Raw genomic sequence first — 19422 nt, forward strand, 5'->3', positions numbered from 1 at the left:
GTAAACACACAAATTAAATATTAATTTCATCTTCCAAAAAACCCCAAACAAATCATAGCAAGAGACATCAGAAGATCAGCATCTAAAGAATATGAAGGTTGAAATGTATCTTCTGTTCACAGAAGGGGAATATCTATCCTATTCCAATGAAGCCACTTTACAAGCTTCTCATATATAGTTTAAAGAAGCATATTTTACCTATACAGAATGCATATACTTTGTAAAATCCTTTGAGGTTTGCACATATTTGATGCCATTAACAATAAATTGATTCCCAATGTTCTTCTAGAATATTTGTTTAAAGTTATGACCAAACTCCACAATTTCCAGACATAAGGGGCAATTTTAATTTCAGCAGATACTAAAATGAACATCTAGTCTGTGAGATTTCCCCAGAAGCTTGCAAAGGGCATCAGAGTGAATTTTGTGCTCAGTAACCAGTGAGTTTTGTGCTCAATAACCACTTAGTCATTTGGGAAAAGTATTTTTCGTTGGTTTCAGACAAGCTCCTTCTCCACTCTTTCAATAGGGGAAGTGCCAGGTGCTTTTCTGGACATGGGTAAAAAGACTATTTTTCAAGAAACTATAGTAAAATGCACACGGCCAACTTCAGCTACTCACCTTGTAAAATACTGGCCAATTCCACCACTTTGTAACAATATGAAATGTCAAAACTTGCTTTGACATTGAAATTATTGAAAGCATAGTATTTCTTAATAAATGCTATATATTTTGCAAGGACATTTTGCCAATGCACTTAAATTATTTTAGAACTTATGGAATGATTTACAAAGTGGATACTACATATTTGATTCAGATAAATGACAGCTCTTAATGCATACAGTAAATTAGGGCAAGAGATGCTCAAACTTCCTATACATTTGTGAATTTGATACTGAATTTGTGAGTTTGATAGCAAACCTTTAATATGCATACCTGTCTATTGTAACCTTCCTATATGGAAATTCATAGCACTCCCACAGGAAGAGAGATTGCCTTACGGTTACATAAAGTTATTGGATAAAATTGGGAAAAAAAAAAAAAGAGGGATTTTTCTAAATGCTTCAGTAAAACCACGGTTTAGGATTAAAACATAGTTGGTACTTTCCTTCCCAACAATAAGGAGTTAGACCAGTAGTTCAACCACCTACCTACACTGAGATTCTGCTATTATTCTCTCAGTTCTTTAAAGCAACCTTTTGCACTCACTAGCACTTAAATTCATGTATGACAGCTGGAAAGAAACAAACAATGAAGAGTTCTACACCTATCCCTAAGGTACCATCATAACTCTGTATATCCATAGAGATAAAAATTATGCAGTACCTGGTAAACAAAATTATAGTTCTGAAATATAGATGATAAGCAAGCATAAACTATGTGACATTTGAGATGGTAGCATTCATATTATTTCAATTATTCACTTTATCTTAAGATAAATGAATGTGAGCACTTCCTATTCTGTGTGTTATTATTTTAACATGATGTTTGTCATTCAGTAATAACGAGATGACAGCCTTCATTGCCTGACCATATGGCAAGTGTTACAAGTATATGCAATCACATCATCTGCTGTAAATTACCATACTTCCTACAAGACAATTCACAAATAAAAAATAGACATACCTAAACTGACATTCAAAGTTATAGATTTGTGTTTATTCAATTTAAGCATATTTTTAAAGATTTATAAGTAATTAAACAAATATTGTTTTGCAAAATGACAAACAAAAGGCATGATACTGTTTGAAGGATGTATTTTCTTTGCAGCAAACAAAACATATGGTAAAATACAAGTGAGCCCTCTTAAGTGAACACCTGTTAACGTACTAAACTACTTGTGTATATAACAAATATCAATACAAATAGCAACTAGTTAAGAACATCTTGTTACTGTATGAGGTAAAACACGTAGAATATTGAGGAGTAAAGATTAAATACTCATCATATTTGCTAAGCCAAGGAACACTAATGCATATGGTACTATCCTGTGAAAAGAGTGATAAACCCACATATGTAAAAAATATTTGCATATTCAATGTTGTGCTAAAATTTACATACAATAAAAAGCGGATTTACCACTATTCTTCATCAATATATTTTTTTCAGCAAGAGCTCTATGGAAAATAATACCGGAAATAATATAAAATTACATACACAGAACTGAACTTAAAAGTGGTAAAATGCTAAGCATATGCTACTTCCAATTTAGATAATTTGTTAGTTTTTACCATTATAACTTTGAAGATTCTTTTAATTTTCTCTGACATGAACCATGTTTATCTCACATGATACATTCACAGCTACTTCACTAGAACTAATTTCTGACACAACTCTGGAAATCCGTATTTTTTAATTAGGAAAGGAAAATCATGGACTAAATTAATGAGTACTGACATATATATATGATTCTTATATTAAAATTTACATCTGTTTGCTGAGGTTGGTATCTTACCTTCTGTAACATCTCATGTGAAACTTCTTTCATATTCCTCTTTGGAGTACTGTTCTTCACCCCATCACCTTCACTAAGTTTAAAAAGTGGCTCTAGCAGAAAACAAATAATACATCTCTATCAAAGAATAAATAGAATACATTGTGACACCTAGTATTTCACTAAAACAATAGCTAGACATTTTAACGAAATACATTCTTTACTTCTGCAATTATTTATAATGTGGTCTATTTTCTTGACAAGCTTTTTGGCCAGTTTCTACAGAGTGACCTCTTTTCAAAGTGTTCTGTCACATAATTATGAATCTTTGTAGCATCACAGCATGGTTTTTTTTCATACCACAAGCTTTTCAAAGGTACAATAGATCTGCAGGTTAAAGATACTGTACTTTCATTCCAATTTTCATTCTTTCATAGACTATTTCCTCTATGCCTTAAAAGCAGAATTCATTGCCTTTTTATCTACACAGTCACTACCAGTTTTATTCTCTAGGTCTTGTCCCCTGCTAGGAGGATCAGAGTGATTGGTGAACAAAGCAAACAGTAACAGAATTAGGATGGATGGAAACTTTAAACCCCTTTTTTTGTTAAGTGGAAGATCATGTACTTCACCAGATAAATCACACAAATCATTCCATTGCAATACTGTGAATTCATAACAATTAGTAATTGACACAACTAATAAGAGTGAACATGACTCTAAGCATCACTCTCAGAGACAGCTATGCACTTTAGGTACTAAAAATCCCACAAAAAAAGAGACTGCTAAGAAAAACTTTAGAAGTACTAATACATATGGTAAATCAGAAGTAAAATACCTGTTTAGATTTGAACTAAGAGCTTAGCATTCACAAATTGCCCACTTCTCACAGGAACAAGCAATTACATACCTCAGAAGGACTTTTTCTTAGAATATGAAATATTACATTAAAGAACAAAATATGCCAGTACTGTAAATACACTACAATATTCACATTTCTTTTCTTGCTTTTCTTCCCCCAAAATTAACTTATTAATCTTAAGGGATAAATGTCTCTCCTAGATGGTGGGGGTCTGCTTTAGGAGTATCATTTCAAACTACAAGCAGACATGTCAGGTCACTTAAAAACTTTTGATTTATAAACAAAGCAAGTGTAGAAGAAAACAGTGTTACTCTCTGTAGATTCACAAACCTCTTGATATAAACAGTGACTAACAAGTTTGTTAGAGTGAATTAGACCTTTCTTTTGTCTTTGCAACATGTCATGGCCAATTAATACTTCTGTATTCATGAAATAAATGGAACACTATTCTAAAGATAATAAAAGCTGAAAAAGGTAAAACTATGCATCTGGGGAATATGTACCTTTACCTTGATATTAATATATTAGTTCCCATGTTATTTCAGACTACAGTCCCCCAGCACAGTGGTACTGCATACATTTACAACATTCTTTAAGTAACACACAAAGATAATATGAACATGCTTTTCATCTTTTTCTAAATATTCACTCATTTGAATGTTTGCTGTAGATTTTATATCAGCATTTACTGTACTCCACTGAAAAGAAAAATTATTTCCCATAGTCAAAGAAACTGATCAAAGCACACAAGGTGTTATGTTTATTATGTGGGTGTATTACAATAGAATTTAAAACTCTACCTATAAATAAACATATTATATGCAGAGAATAAAGAATGCTACTGCAAAATAGAAGAGACTATACATGTTCGTTATTACCACAGAAGTCATAAGCAACATAAATTAAAGCCAAAGGTCACTGATGCGTAACCCTTTCTATCAAGCAGAAAATAAATGGCCTATTCAGCCCCCTTCTCCTCTCCTCCCTTCCAACTGTTATGTAATTGTTCACAGGAATTGGTTAGGGAGGCAATGAAACAGCATTGCCTATAACTGTCTGTCTATGATAGCAGAAAGATTCATTGTATCAGTCTATTCAGCAAGACATATGCTCTACCCATCATACTCTTAGATAAAAAAACACCAAGTTCTCCTGCATGGAATAGACCCACTATCTTCAGTTGTCAAATTACCAAGGTCTTAAAGAAGTATGCTTACGTCCCACTGAGAAAACAGTTAACTGACAGCTTTAGAACGTAACACTTAATTCCTAATTAATGGTCACCGTATCTGGTGATGAGTTAGTTCAATATCGCTGCCAAAATGGCACCTGAACTATGATACTACAGCTCGCTATTAGTATCTGCAGAAAGCCTTCTTACACAGAGAAAAAACTATCAGTTTCAAAAAAAACAGAGCTGTGTATTAGTCACTCAGAGTACCTACATGAACCATCAAAAGAATGAGATTTTTGCCTCCAGTATGCACCACGTGAAGCATTCCCCTGACAGGAGGTGCTGTGGTGCAGAAAGCCACTGCGTTACTGACCTCAGTGGTAGCCACCCATGCTCCCAAAGATGTGCTAAGACTGAAACAGCCAGTGGGGAAAAACACTGTGAAGAGCACAAAAGGGAAGGTCATTCTCACACATGAGCTGGGGACGTGGTAGATTCAGAAGTCGTCTCATAATGAAAGAAGCCTTCAGACTGCCTCCTTGAAGAAATAGGGGGCCAACAGTTTACCTTCTTTTAATAAGGCACTTGTTATTTTTCTGAAGAGGATTAGATGGACCCACTTCCCTGCTTTTGGAAGAAATGGCATGAGTACGTCCCAACATATTCTTTACATTCATACCAAATAATGGCATGAATACCATGAATAGTGAATTTGGATTTGATGACTCCTAGAAAATAATTGTCAATGGTGAAAGAGACACCTTGAACAATTGAATCAGAATGGAAAGAAATTGAGAATGGCAGGAGTAGAGTTTCCTTTCCCTGACCTCCTTCACCTTTGACAATCAGGGTTTGAAAGATGATACAGAAGAGCAACAAAGCTATCCAGTACGTCATCCTGACAAACACAATTGATATCTATCTAATGAAGCAATAGGATAAAACTTATCTTTTTTAATACAGAAAAGCTCAGCCACTTTTTTATCTCTCAATGTTAGAATGCCTGATGGAAACAGGTGCCTGCTAAGGTGAAAGCGAATTCCATCAGTGGTAGGCTGAGTAAATTCATGTCATCAGGTTGGGAAGAGAAAGGCATTTAATACCCATTTTAGGGCAAAGGGTGTATGCTCTTGCTTAGTGCATAAGCAAGGATTGCTCACATACACTCATGCTCAAAGATGGACATCCAGCTTCAGTCATTATGGTGAAGTCTTCCAGAAAATGTCAACCAACTGATAAAATTGCCGCCCACACTGCAATGCCATAGGGATTTGCAAGGGGAACAACAAGGAAATCACCTTCTACAGACTGGGTGAGCAACTACTTCTTATACTTCAGTTAGTACAAGTTTGGAAATGGCTGGAATCAGCTCACTCTTAGGTGCTAACTAAAAGTTTTCATTAATACATATCTTTAGACTTGATTTTTTATGTCATCAAAAATTTTTTGTTATTCTAAATGATAACTACAACAACAAATACTGGAAAAGGTAAATAGAATTTGCCTAACACACTTCATTAGTAGTTTAACCCTTTTTATCAGTCCCAATATAACAACTACTAATCATCAGAACAATAACCAAACTAGATGTGTGCATCTACCCAGACACTTTTAAAAGAGGATATGTTTTAATCTGAAAAGATAATGAAGAAGGAAGGCATAAAAAATTAATTGTTAAAGCACTAAACATATCAAGAACTGGCAGTTTCTGGGATCTGACTGTTTTTTGGAAATGCATGGTTATTGCTCACCAAGTCCTCAACTCCTCCTCACTGCTGATTTCCCTTCACTTCTCTCTGTGCAAAGACTGACTAAACTGGCAAAAACGAATCAGTGATTTTTAAGATCTGTATTTTAAACCTTCACTAGTTCCCTTCAGCTCTAACTGAGGCTATGAAAGTTACACATAAGAATTAACATGAAAGAAAACAGTAACTTTCAGTCTTCAGCAGCTGAATATTTCCACTTAGTTTTATAGATACTATAAAACAAATTTAAAATAAAGGGGGAAAAGATCTTTATTTTTTTTCATTCAAGTGGCCAACGTAATCACAAAAAAACATCCAGCAGCAAAAAACTTGGATAAAGAACTATAAGGCTTTATTGCTAAGAACATGCAGAGTACTTCTCCAAGTCTCTTACTCCCTTCCTTTGCACAATACAGTGCATAAAGAATTCACCACCCAGCTGGTCTATAACTACGCACTCTTGACAAGTTCTCCCAGACCATTCAGGAACAGCAACTAATACAAAGAATCAGAAGAGTGACTGAGTGGCAATGGTAATATATTACCTATCGGACTGACAAAGACCCATTTTCACAGAACCATCAACTACTGTAAAGACTGTAAAGATATAAAAGAAGATATTAATGACCAATTCTTACAGAAGTTCCACCATTTTGATTTACTTTCAAATTCATGTTCTTTGTGAGACTACTATTAAAAAGGAAGTCTGAATGGGCATGAAATTTCTGTAGCACCCTCTTTCAATATTACAAAAACATTTCAGATTCTGGAGAAAGCTTCATAAATATCTAAACATGTTTTAGATTTTACACATATATAGTTATATATATACATAGATATTTCAAACATAAAATAATTATTTTTTTATGTCATAAACACACATAAATTGCACGCATGTATTAGTGAATAAATCTAAAAATTGTCATTGACTTCACAGGCATATGGAGAACTTAAGGGTAAACATACTCTGAAATATGTATGGCCTAACACTTGCAAAATACACATTCAAGTAAAAGAAATCAACCTTTGGAATGAAAGTAACCTTAAAATTAATATTTCTAATAGACATACACATATGCACACATACACATATAAAATACTCTATCTTTTTTGTTGTAAACATCGTTAAACTCCTGAACTTACCCACAGATCGGTGTGCTTTCATCTGATCCAATTCTTCTTCAAGATTCAGTCTACAAAAGAGGAAATAAAAAGGTGTCCTGGTTTTGACTGGCATACAGTTAATTTCCTTCACAGTAGCTAGCATGGGGCTATATTTTAGATTTGTGACCCAAAGTGTGTTAATAACACAGGAATATTTTTGTTACTACTAAGTAGTACTTACAAGAGTCAAGGCCTTCTCTGTTTCTCACCCCACCCCACCAGTGAGTGGCCTGGGTGTGCACGAGGGGCTGTGATGGGATGCAGCCGGGACACCTGACCCCAACTGACCAAAGGGATATTCCATACCATATGATGTCATGCTCAACATATAAATCTGGGGGAAGAAGAAGGAAGGGGGGGATGTTCGGAGTGATGGGGTTTGTCTTCCCAAGTAACCATTAAGTGTGATGGAGCCCTGCTGTTCTGGAGACAGCTGAACACCTGCTGCTGACAGGAAGTAGTGAATGAATTCTTTGTTTTGCTTTGTTTGCGTGCACAGCTTTTGCTTTACCTATTAAACTCTTTATCTCAACCATGAGTTTTCTCACTTTTACTCTGCCAATTCTCTTCCCCATCCAACCAAGGGTGGGGAATGAGGGGGATAGCAAGTGGTGAGCAAGCGCTGTGTGGTGCTTGGTTGCCAGCTGGCGTTAAACCATGACAAAAAATAAGAAACACAGAATAATCACATAAACATCACTAAAACCATTTAAAAAATTAAACCAAAACCATATCAATATATTACTGGGGAAAAAAGTGTCAAAACCCAGGAATTAGTTTTAATTTGGTAACACTTTGCATACTTCAAACAGAGAAACTCATTTGTACAACAGCTGTATAAAATTTATAAATCTGAATTTTGTAAATTCAGATATAATGTTGGTTGTAACATGCATTAAAGGAGTGTGGCCAGCAGGTCAAGGGAGGTTATCCTCCCCCTCTACTCCGCCCTTGAGAGGCCACATCTGGAGTACTATGTCCAGTTCTGGGCTTCCCAGTTCAAGAAAGACAAAGAACTACTGGACAAAGTCCAGCAGAAAGCTATGAATATGATCAGGGAACTGGAGCATCTCCCTTATGAGGAAAGGCTGAGAGACCTGGGTTTATTCAGCCTGGAGAAGAGAAGACTCAGGGGGGGATGTCATAAATGCTTATCAACATCTGAAGGGTGGGTGTCAAGAGGATGGGACCGGGACTCTTCAGTGGTGCCCAACAAGAGGACAAGGGGCGTCGGGCACAGGTTGGAACACAGGAAGTTCCACCTGAATATGAGGAAAAAATTCTTTACTATGAGGGTGACAGAGCAGTGGAACAGGCTACCCAGACAGGTTGTGGAGTCTCCTTCCCTGGAAATATTCAAAACCTGCCTGGATGCGTTCCTGTGCCCCTTGTTCTAGGTGTGCCTGCTCAAGCAGGGGGGTTGGACAAGATGATCTCCAGAGGTCCCTTCCAACCCCTACCTTTCTGTGATTCTGTGATATGCTAAGAAGTTTCATCCAGTCCTTTTTAGGTAAGGAAATGTCTGAGACGAAAAGGAGACCAGTAGGATGTGGAATTTTGTCAAGAGGGGAATAAATACTCAGTCTCAGATGAAACCACCAGCCAACCTTGTGCAGATGTATCTTACCATTCCTCTTTTGCCAGTGGCTATTTGAGAAACTTTTTAACAAAATCTCCCCTCCCCTCTTCCAGCACTGTTCTACTACTATACTACTACTATAATAGTAGTATATTCTGTAATATCAATCAGCTAAGATCTCTGTACAACAAAATCCCTGAATTAGTCTTTTTCATTTTATTAAAATTACATAGAAATAAAGTTGCCAGGATACCAATGCTGAAGTTTCAAAGCCAAATTGGAAAATGCTAGAATGAAAGACATTAATTTAAATTGTTTATTTATACTTGCGTTTTCTGACACAATCTTTAATTATATAGTTGCACACTATTTTAGCAATAAGATGCTTACCTATTTTAACCTAGGATCCTACAGCATGCAGACCAGAGGGCAGATTTTGCTTATAATATAACCTCACATCCTATACAAATTGACATTATTCTAGCTATTATGAAGGTTGGATGGCTAATTTCCTCACAGCCTTTTTGGCTGTACTCTGACAAGCAGCACCTAAGTGCTTCACAGGAAATTTGTGCTTTACGAAATCCCTCTGAGATAAGACACAAAGAATATCAGGCCAAAATATCTGCTAACTTAAGGAAAGGGTTTTAAAAAATGGTCTTTCAGTATAGACAGCTTTTTAAAATACATTATATGTTTAATGCATCTCTGACTTAGCCTCAATTCTAAACACAACAATTCACATCCCACAGTCTCACATGAAGTATAAAGAAAGTGAGAAACATGAAGTCAAAGTAACTTGCTTTGCATGACTCATAAGACTGCAGCTATTTTCAGAATCACTCAGCTGCCTTCACAGGTTGACTTACTTTGCTCTTCTTTCATTCTCCATGCCTCAGTCATCACCAACTTCTATAACACAGAATACAGCGGCCCTTAACTCCACGCTGCCCTAACTCCTCATAGCATGTTGACTTTTGCACTGAATAGCAAAATTCTTCTTTGAAAAAAACATTCTCTGTTTACGCAGTTAAAGACTGCATTCAACATTACATTAATACAAGGGAGTGAATTAAGGATATTTTAGAATCCTTCCTGCTTGAGCCTCTATCTTCCAAAAGTTATTTTTCAACTTTAAAAACATTATTTGAATGAATGCAAGTTTACACTCGTATATACATACATACTGCCTCTGGAAACTCTAAGTGACAAGCATACAATGATAATGGTACAAGCTTTTAAAACAGAGCTAATTTTAAATGGGGTTTTTTGGGTGATGAAAGACATGCAGAAGTAAATTATATGAAATAAGTAAAGGGGTAGGTTTATAGTTTGAATATCTGAAGCACTTCCAAATACATTCGCCTGTGAAATAGCATCTAACTGAAGTTATGATATATCTAAGCTGGAAATAGTTCATGCAAGCCTAGACAAGAATTTACAATGTCTAATACAAGATCCAACCCATACAAGTCAACAACTGGCTTGCATGAATTCTAGAAATGCCCAACTGGGTTATACCAGTGCTGGGTCCATTCATCACCAGTGGCCTGCCTCCAGCAGAAGCAAAAGCAGAGGCTACTCAGGAGAGAGCACAAGCCTAACAGGTTCTGCAGTCTGATTCCCATTTTACAACCTGAAAGTGGCACATAAGCACTACCCTTTGTTTCCTCTGCTTTAACTGGCTCCCTGTTGCTAAAAGGACCTGTCCCGCAATCCTGCAGGAATGGAACTTCTTTATAACCTTTCACATGGAGACTTATCAAAGGCAATTGGAAAATACAGATCAGATTTTATCCACATGGTTACTGTCACTCTTCTGCAATTCCAGCAGGTTAATTAATGAAGCAGGATTTCCTTTTACAGGAGCCACACTGACGCTTCCCCAACAAAACTGTGTTGATCTGGGCTCAGTGATCTCTCTCCCTCTCTGTTTTATTCTTTTCTTTTTTTACCTCTTTTCCTAAAGACAGACTGCCATCTTACCCAAGTATGGAAGCAGTCAGGCTCACTGGTCTGCAGCTCCCCCGGAGCCCGTTTTGTAGATGGGAGTTACAGTGGCAACCTGCCAGTCAACTGGCACAATGGCTGTTTACAATGAGGTTACAGTTCAGTAAATTCTTACTTCAGTTTCTTCATATCCCTCAGGATGTGAAGATATTAGCATCAAGATATTAAAAAATAACCTATATCTTTGACCTTATCATTGCTGTACAGTTACTTCAAACAGATCTAACACCTTTGATATATCTGCTACAAAGAACACATGAATTGTTGGTAACTTCTTAGCATTCTCAATGCGGAAGTCTCATCCAAAGATTCACTGAGCTGTTCTTTTAAGGCCTTGTAAAACCTATATATCCTTTTATGTTGTTATCATTAAGCAAACCTACAAACTTCCTATCTGGCTTCTTTTTCACTTTTTTAAGCAAAATTTTACTATCGCAGCTTAAGCATCTTTGAAAATCACTCTTCAAGAGCTTTTTTAGCCTTCTCAACTTTCCACTTGCATTTGTCCTGCCATTGTTTATTAGCCCAGCTATTATGACCAATGCAAGCTTACACTTTAAATGCTGACCTTTTCTCTGAGAGGGCCACAAAAACTTCCCTTTGAGTCTTTACAGAGAGCTTTTTAAAGCTGCTTTGGGGTGGGGGTTGGGTTTGCATTTTTTATTTAATTTTTAAAATTGTAGCACATTATTTCAGCTGTGTCTCAGCTACAGTACCTTTCTTAAAAGGGTCTCTAACTGTTCATAGGCTTACTGTACTGCCTGCTGCAGTGTTTGGGGGATTGGAGGTTTTTTGACTAGTTGCTTCATTTTTATGTGGTTCCCTTTCTGCAAAGTGAATAGCCCCAGGGCAATTGTTTTGGTCCACTCTCTTCTGCTACTATTTAAATCTAATTAAAGAAAGAAAAAAAAAGGCAAACATCACACGAACCCATCTTCATAAAGGATGAGATGTAGGGAAATACAGACCTCACCTCTTTTCCTAGGAAAGCAACAGAGCAAATTATCCTGGAAATCATGTCCAGTCACTTAATGGACGAGAAAGTAACCAGAAACAGCTAGCATTGATTTACCAAGAAAAAATTTTGCTTTCTCAACCTGATCACCTCTGTAAGGTGATGACAGGCTGTAAGAATAAAGGGAGAGCAGGCAATAGAGTATACCTTTAATTTGGCAAGGCATTTGGGATGGTCTCCCACTTCCTTTCTTGCCAAACAGTTGAGATGTCCTGATTTTGGCTGGGATAGAGTTAATTTTCTTCCTAGTAGCTGGTACAGCACTGTGTTTTGGATTTAGGAGAATAATGTTGATAACACACTGGTTTTAGCTGTTGCTAAGTAGTGCTTAAACTAGTCAAGGTCTTTCCCAGCTTCCCATGCTCTGCAAGTGCACAAGAAGCTGGGAGGGGAGGGGGCACAGCCAGGACAGCTGGCCCAAACTGTCCAGAGGGATATTCCATATCAGATGATGTAATGCTCAGTATATAAACTGTGAGGAGGCAATGATAGCTACTCAGGGACTCGTCAGTGGTGAGCAGTTGAATCACTTGTTTTTCCTAGGCACCCTCTCTCTCTCATGTTCTTATTTCATTTCCATTATTAAACTGTTTTTATCTCAACTGATGCGTTTTCTTACTTTTGCTCTTCAGATTCTCTCCCCCATTCTACCATGGGGGGAGAGTGAGTGAGCAGCTGTGCAGTGCTTGGTTGCCGACTGGGGCTAGACCACGACATGAGATCTGAATTGAAAAGTAGATAAGGTGGCTGGGAAATTGGCTGGACTGTTAGACTCAAAGGGTGATGATCCATGGTGTGGAGTCCAACTGGCAGCTAGCAATTAAAAGCAAACCTCAGGGATCCATACCAGGGCCAGTACTGTTTAATGTCTTTATTAACAACCTCAAAGATGGGTTTGAGTGCCTCTTAGCAAGTTCACAAATGATATAAAACTGAGAGGAGCAACTGATACACTCACTAGAGGGCTGGACCACTGTTCCGAGAGACTTCATAGGAGAAAAAAAATGGGTTGATGGGAACTTCATGAAGTTCACCACAGCCAAAGTCCTGCCAGAATAACTTCTGGCAACAGGACATTCTAGGATACCATCCGGCTAGAGAGCAGCATTGCAGAAAAAGTGGGATCCTTCTGAGCAACAATTTGAACATCAGGTAGTGATATGCCTTTGTGGCAAAGGTTAACAACATACTAGCATATATTGGCAAAAGTATAGTCAGCTGGTTTACAAAGCTGATTCTGTTCAGCGCTCCTGAGACTGCATGTGTGGCTGTATCTAGTTTTGGGCTCCTCCAGGAAAGACACCGACCTACTAGATTAAGTCTAGCAAAGGGGTACCATGATGGTCAGACGTTGGGCACATGATTTATGATGACAGAGTGAAAGACCTGGGTTTATTCAGCCCTAGGAGAACGGAAGATTTTATTGCTGTCTACCTAACACAATGGTGTCAAAAAGATGGAGTTTGACTTTACCCAGAGGAACACAGTGGATGGTATGACAGCCTACGGACACAAGTTAGAATACATCAAATTCCAACTAGATATAAAAAAAAAATTGCTCCTAAGGCTGTTCAAACACTGGAATGCTTGCCCAGAAAGGTTCTGAAATCTCCATCCTTGTTCTCCATCTCCTCCATCCTTTGTCAAAACTTGACAAGACTCTAAAAAACCTTCCCAAACTGCAACTTCTTTAAGCAGCAGATTGGACAAGACAGCTTCCAGAGGTTCCTTCCAAGCTGCACAATTCTGCACTTCTTATTGTATTGAGGTAACTATTACTGAGAGGCTTTCTCTCCAATGCTTTCTCAACTAAGTTCTGTTTACCACTCAAAATAAAATCCAGAACAGTGTTCTTCCTTTTGGTTTCTAAGACTGATTGTTCTAGAAAAGTTACTTATTCCGTAAAAAATTTGTATTTCTACATCTTGTCTTGGCAAGATAATGATGCAGGCTTTATGTGGATAGTTGAAACCCTCCATGATTACAGCCTGTCCTTCACAACTCAGCAAATCTTGTTTCACATTTCTGCATCACAGTCAGCATTCTGATGAAAAGATCAGCAGTACAATCTCAGTGCTTATTTATTATTAAAATGCAGGACTTCCACACAAAAGTGTTACACAGTGCTCCCTTTTTCTATAACAGATGTCCGATATTACACATATAATCCTCTTCATACAGTGTCATTCCTGCAAAGCTAGTACTTGGGCAACACTGTACACCACAGATTACAGTCTTTCCTCCAGGTCATTATCACAGGTTTTACAAAGGAGGTTTTCTTGGTTTGTGAATAGCAAGTCCAGCAGTGCCTCATTCCTGGCTGGCACATCTAACATTTGTATCAGGAAACAGTCTTCTACGCATTCCAGGAACTTGGTGGATGACACAAGAGCTGCTGTATTGTTCTTCCAGCAGATGTCTGAGTAGTTGAAGTCACCCATCAGGACAGGTTCTGCTGGCCAGAAGCTTGCTTTAGTGCTCCAAGTTATCACTTCATCGGCATTGTCATCGTGGTTAGGAGGTCAGTAGCAGATGCCCACTGTGAGGTCCTCCTTGGAGATGACACCTTTGACTTTAACCCAGAGGTATTCGATAGAGCAGTCGCAATCACCATAGTTGACTTCGATACATTCAAGGTTTTCCTTAATGTAGAGTGCAACTCCTCCACCTCTTCTACCCTGCCTGTCTTTACGAAAGAGCCTATAAACATCCATTGCGACCCCCAAAACATTTGAGTCATCCCACCATGTTTCAGTTACTCTATGATGTCATAACCTTCTGAGTGGGCACGGAGCTCCAGTTCCTCCTGTTTGTTACCTAGACTGCGTGCATTTGTATACATACATTGTATATGCTTACTGTGTCAGGACTGTCATCTGATGCCAAGCAGTCTAGCTCTGTATCTTTTTTTTTTTTGGACTTCTAGCACAGAAATATTTGTAAATTATTTCCTTGTTCTGTTGCTCAGTACACCAGTGAACTACTGTTGACAATATTTTAAAACAGCTTTCCTTATTTTTTGTGACCTCCTGCTACCAACACCCGCTTCCTCCTATCCTTAAAAAGGGTCCCTTTACTAAAGAAGCATTCTTAGTGCATGAGGACATTGTCACATCAGCTAGACAGCAGGTCTGATCTCCTTCATGGTCTCATCTATGAGATTAAATTTCTCCTTGCAAACAGGATGTTCTCCTTTCCCAAGATGTATGCTTTTTGCAGCAGCACATATAAAATACACCTGGCATGTAAATAGTCATACATGTCACATTAAAACAAATGGAATAAATTGCATTCCACTGGGGAGCCTGCTACCTGCATCCTGAGCTTAAACATGTTCCAGTCTGGGGAAACTTACACAGGTATTGCCTTCCTTTGTGAACAAATGACTCTCATCTGTCCTGTCCTGTTCTGTCCTGTCCTGTTCTGTCCTAATCAGTTAGTTGGTTTCTTGGTTTCTTTCATTTTTTGTAATCTCTGAAGCCTGACAATCTTCAATTCACTAGGTTGTTAAGTTTCAAATGCACAGATTGGGCCACTCAAGGCCCAACACAGTTAGTATTGAGAAAATTTCTAAGTATTTAACTGATTTGAGTACAGATTCTGTACTGACTTATATTCAATCTTTTCTTTCTGAAAAACAACTGTTATACAACAATACCTTCAAGCTTTATTTTCTACAGAATTTTTATGGCAGATATAGTGCCAACAGAGAAAAATAAAAATTTATAATCCATATGGTCTTGATACATATTACATTAATTATATAAAATCAGAAGATGAAAAACTAAGATACAAGTAATTGTGGCCTTTTATCATGATTTATTACTATCACTCCTAAGTTTTTTTACGTTTCAAGGCCAAAAAAAGATCAAAAATTGCAATGTGAAGAACCACATATAGAAGCAAGCAGCTCTTCCTTCTTTTCTGCTTGTTCCCAACTCAGCAGCAAAATGTACTCTGACACATTTGAATATTTTTGACATGCTACTCTAGCTAAACTTGTTAAAAACAAAAATGCACCTGTATATGGATTATAAAAAAAAATATACATCTAGTTCAGTTCTCTAAAATTCACCATAGAAGTACTGTGGTGTCCATACTTTGTTAGAAGAGTGCATGCAGCTCAACAAAAAGGAGGAAAGGGTGTAATGTGATCTTGAAGAGTACAATTCTTTGCAGAGACTGTACGATTGCTACTTTCCCCAAGAACAAGTGAACATGATCAGCTGCAAGAAGCATCAAAGAAGGGTCAAGTAAGAACTTGCTAAGGGGCAAGAAGGAACTCCAAGGAATTCAAGGTAACTGAAGAAGTCACAGAAAACTGCTGAAGAATAATGCAACACTGAAAGAAATTACTCAACCTAAAAGAATATAGTTGCAACAAGCGGGGGGGAGATACTTGCTTTCCAGCCTTTCATTTACACCATTATTTACCTAAATGTCCCATCACAGAACTGATTTATCTTTATTAAACTATCCCTCCCTCTCCAAAACATATTTCAAGTGTGTCTGAAGATAAACATCTCTCTGTGTTTTTTTCCCCAAAAGGGGGATGGCCTTTTAACAGACTATGGCTGCCCCACCAGTCTTTTAAATGATCCATGTTCAACACTTTTACAAAGTGCATTAGGAACTTGAAGAGACCTGTGATCCAGCTGCACAGATTCTAGTGACATGAGATGCTTCCCTCACTTACCTAGGGTGAAAGAAATGTTGCCTCTGCAATCCTTCAACTCAAAGGATCAAAAATAAGCTCTGTGTGTGGTAATGCAGAATACTAACCTACTGGAACTAGGGAGTCAAAACAGCAGTGTCAAAGTTCAGATGGGGTTAATAAAAGCTTCCAACACTATTTTAACAGATTAAGCTAATATTTGCTGTAATTATCTTAAGCATATGCTCCCTCGGTTTACTGCATCTTTTTTTTTTACATCATTCAGTTTCAATTAACACATCAAACAATGAAAAGAAGAAATGCACCAGGTTTTGTTCCTAACTGAAAGGGGATTTCCCTGTGCATTGAAAAACTTGTGTTTGATTTAGCAAGTGCTGAGCAAAGGGCATCGTGTTTATGTCATCTGAAAAGATCCGAGACATAAACTGAAGCTGAGAGATGGAATCTTTGAAGGTATTTCTACAGTGGAAAGGTAGTTTCTGTGTAAAATGCTTCTAGTCAATTGTAGTCTTGAGGCATGGATATCAAAAAGAAATTTTTGAACATTAGTATATGCCTCCTCCATCTTTTGACAGTAGAAATGATGGGAGTTGAAGATGTTTCAAGAGTAGGCAGTTTTGAGGATGATGTATATTTTAGATGCCTTATGTTAATCTCAGTTTAACTGTGCTTCTAGCAGTTTTTTTTAGGACTGATCCACAAATTTTACATTTTACAACATTTTACATACAACTACAAGCTTGACTGAAAAAGAAAAGAAAAACTAACAGCATATTTTAAACTTTTTGTATCTGATATCAAATAATTTTTCTCCTGATATATCCAGTAGTTACTAAACAAAGTGAAAAAAAATCATAAGTTTACAATACAGATTGCATTCATTATCTTTCCTATTTCAGATTATAACACTGAGTGGCACAAGTACTTGAGCCACTGAGAACTCTTTTCCCAGTAAGGAAATTCAGCAATGAATTTATTTAGGAAACGCAGGAGAAGAACAACTCTACAAAAATTTGGAAACAGTCAACTATCTGCTTTGTAAAGCAGTAAGGTACAGCATGGAGGACGCTTTCAGTTTACCCATTCACAAGAATCCTAATGGCAATGCATCAGTTGAAAAGCAGGATGCTTTCTAGTTCTTTTCTTCATACAATGTATGTTTTTACTTGTGCAAGCAAATAAAATATATAGCATATGAAAATTATGAATCAGCATTTTTTGAGAAAATTTTATTTTCTGCCTTTTTAAAATTGAAATTTTTTAATTCTATGGTTGTATTTGAGTTTGCATGTTATTTGGTCAGCATCACATAAACATGATCTCACTATTATTTCTGCTATTACACAATTTAAAAACCTCAACCTTCTAAGCATTTTATGATAAACACATTTTAAGCTCCATTTGTACAGGGAAGAGCTAGAAACTGAAGTTCATTTAGAGATGATACACCTGCGCAAAAGGATGAATATGATGTATGTAGGTAACAAAGTCCTGCTAAGCAAACCATACACAACATCAACAAAAGAAAAAACTAAACAAGTAAGGAATGTGCAAGGAGAACCTATGCAGTCCTGCAGTCAAGGCTGATAAACCAGGAGGGAAAGAAAAAAAAGAGGCTTATGGAAAAACCTAACACAGACTACAGAATTGATTAAGGTTCTAAATTGAATATATATACAGCAACGTAGAACTCCAAAGAAAGCCTATAGCAATCATAATAGGAAAACAAAAATTTATTTGAAAAAAGGTTCTCTCTATAGACTCAGAGAAGATAGACATTTGAACCATAATTCAAGAATGAATGATGAGATTTGAATACAATGGAAATATGCAGGTCAAGAGGAAAGACAAGCAAACCTGAGTGAGTATAAATTTATCATTCCCAGATCATGATAAATTCACAACTTTGCACCTTTTCTCTCGACAAAGTCAAAGGCTACTACTGCATTTTAAAGTCTCTGTCACATTCATGATGAGTATTCATTCTGCTATTTAATTCAACTTTTAAAAAGGGAAGTTCCTAGGGTATAATTTAAAACAAGAGAGGTACCAGACATGACCTTTGTGCAAATGTTTATCAAATACTGTGAAGTATTCTGACTACTTACACAATCTTTTATATTGATAAGTGGAGTAGGTGAAACGTTGCAGGGTGTTGAAACTCCAGGATTCTGTAAATAAGCTCTTAACCATTAATAAATTGATTAAAAAACTAAAAATAGAAATAAAACCTAACTAAATTTCAATGTATTTTAAAAGCAATGAAAAAACTGCTTGGAATTGTCTCTGAAAATTTGCATAAAACATCTTCTAGCTGTACACATGAATAACCTTAGGCAAAGGAGATTCATTACTAGAAATTCCTTTTAGCAATCTAGATTAAAAGAAAATTAGTAACCACTCAGTTAAACTTTATTAAGTTCATTAAACCTAGAGTCTAAACTCCTATCTGCAATGGTAACGCTAACACAATGAGCCACTTCTAAAAGCCTGCAATGTTGAAATTGCAGTTATCACCTGGCCTGTACCCAGATGCATTCTTTACATAGGTTCATTTCAATAAGTTTGGTTTGATTTTCTTCAAAACATGGCACTGGGAAAGTCTTTTCAGTCCTGGTTAGTTAATAGTCATGGTTTCTAGAGTCCTAAAGAAGACTGTATAACTGAAAAATGGACCCTGAAAATTTACAGTTACACTCTACCAAATTTGCCAATAATGAAGGTCACATACTTATGAGTGACTTACATGATTGTTACTTCT

General features: G+C 36.9%; 1 protein-coding gene across 10 annotated transcripts in view; it reads right to left on the minus strand.

Annotated features, from left to right (window-relative positions):
• CNTLN (centlein) overlaps window positions 1-19422 on the minus strand; it is a 198985-nt gene that overhangs the window by 69087 nt on the left and 110476 nt on the right. For all 10 annotated transcript variants that reach the window (XR_012658052.1, XR_012658051.1, XR_012658053.1 and 7 more), the window contains 2 exons: window positions 7362-7411; window positions 2456-2547 (listed from right to left, as the gene is read on the minus strand). Coding sequence is in view for 7 of the 10 variants with exons in the window: in XM_075079219.1 (XP_074935320.1) it covers window positions 2456-2547; window positions 7362-7411 (142 nt within the window). In the remaining 3 variants the exon portion in view is untranslated. The remainder of the gene's footprint in view (window positions 1-2455; window positions 2548-7361; window positions 7412-19422) is intronic.

This window comes from Phalacrocorax aristotelis, chromosome Z (assembly GCF_949628215.1).
Source record: "Phalacrocorax aristotelis chromosome Z, bGulAri2.1, whole genome shotgun sequence".
NCBI lineage: Eukaryota > Metazoa > Chordata > Aves > Suliformes > Phalacrocoracidae > Phalacrocorax > Phalacrocorax aristotelis.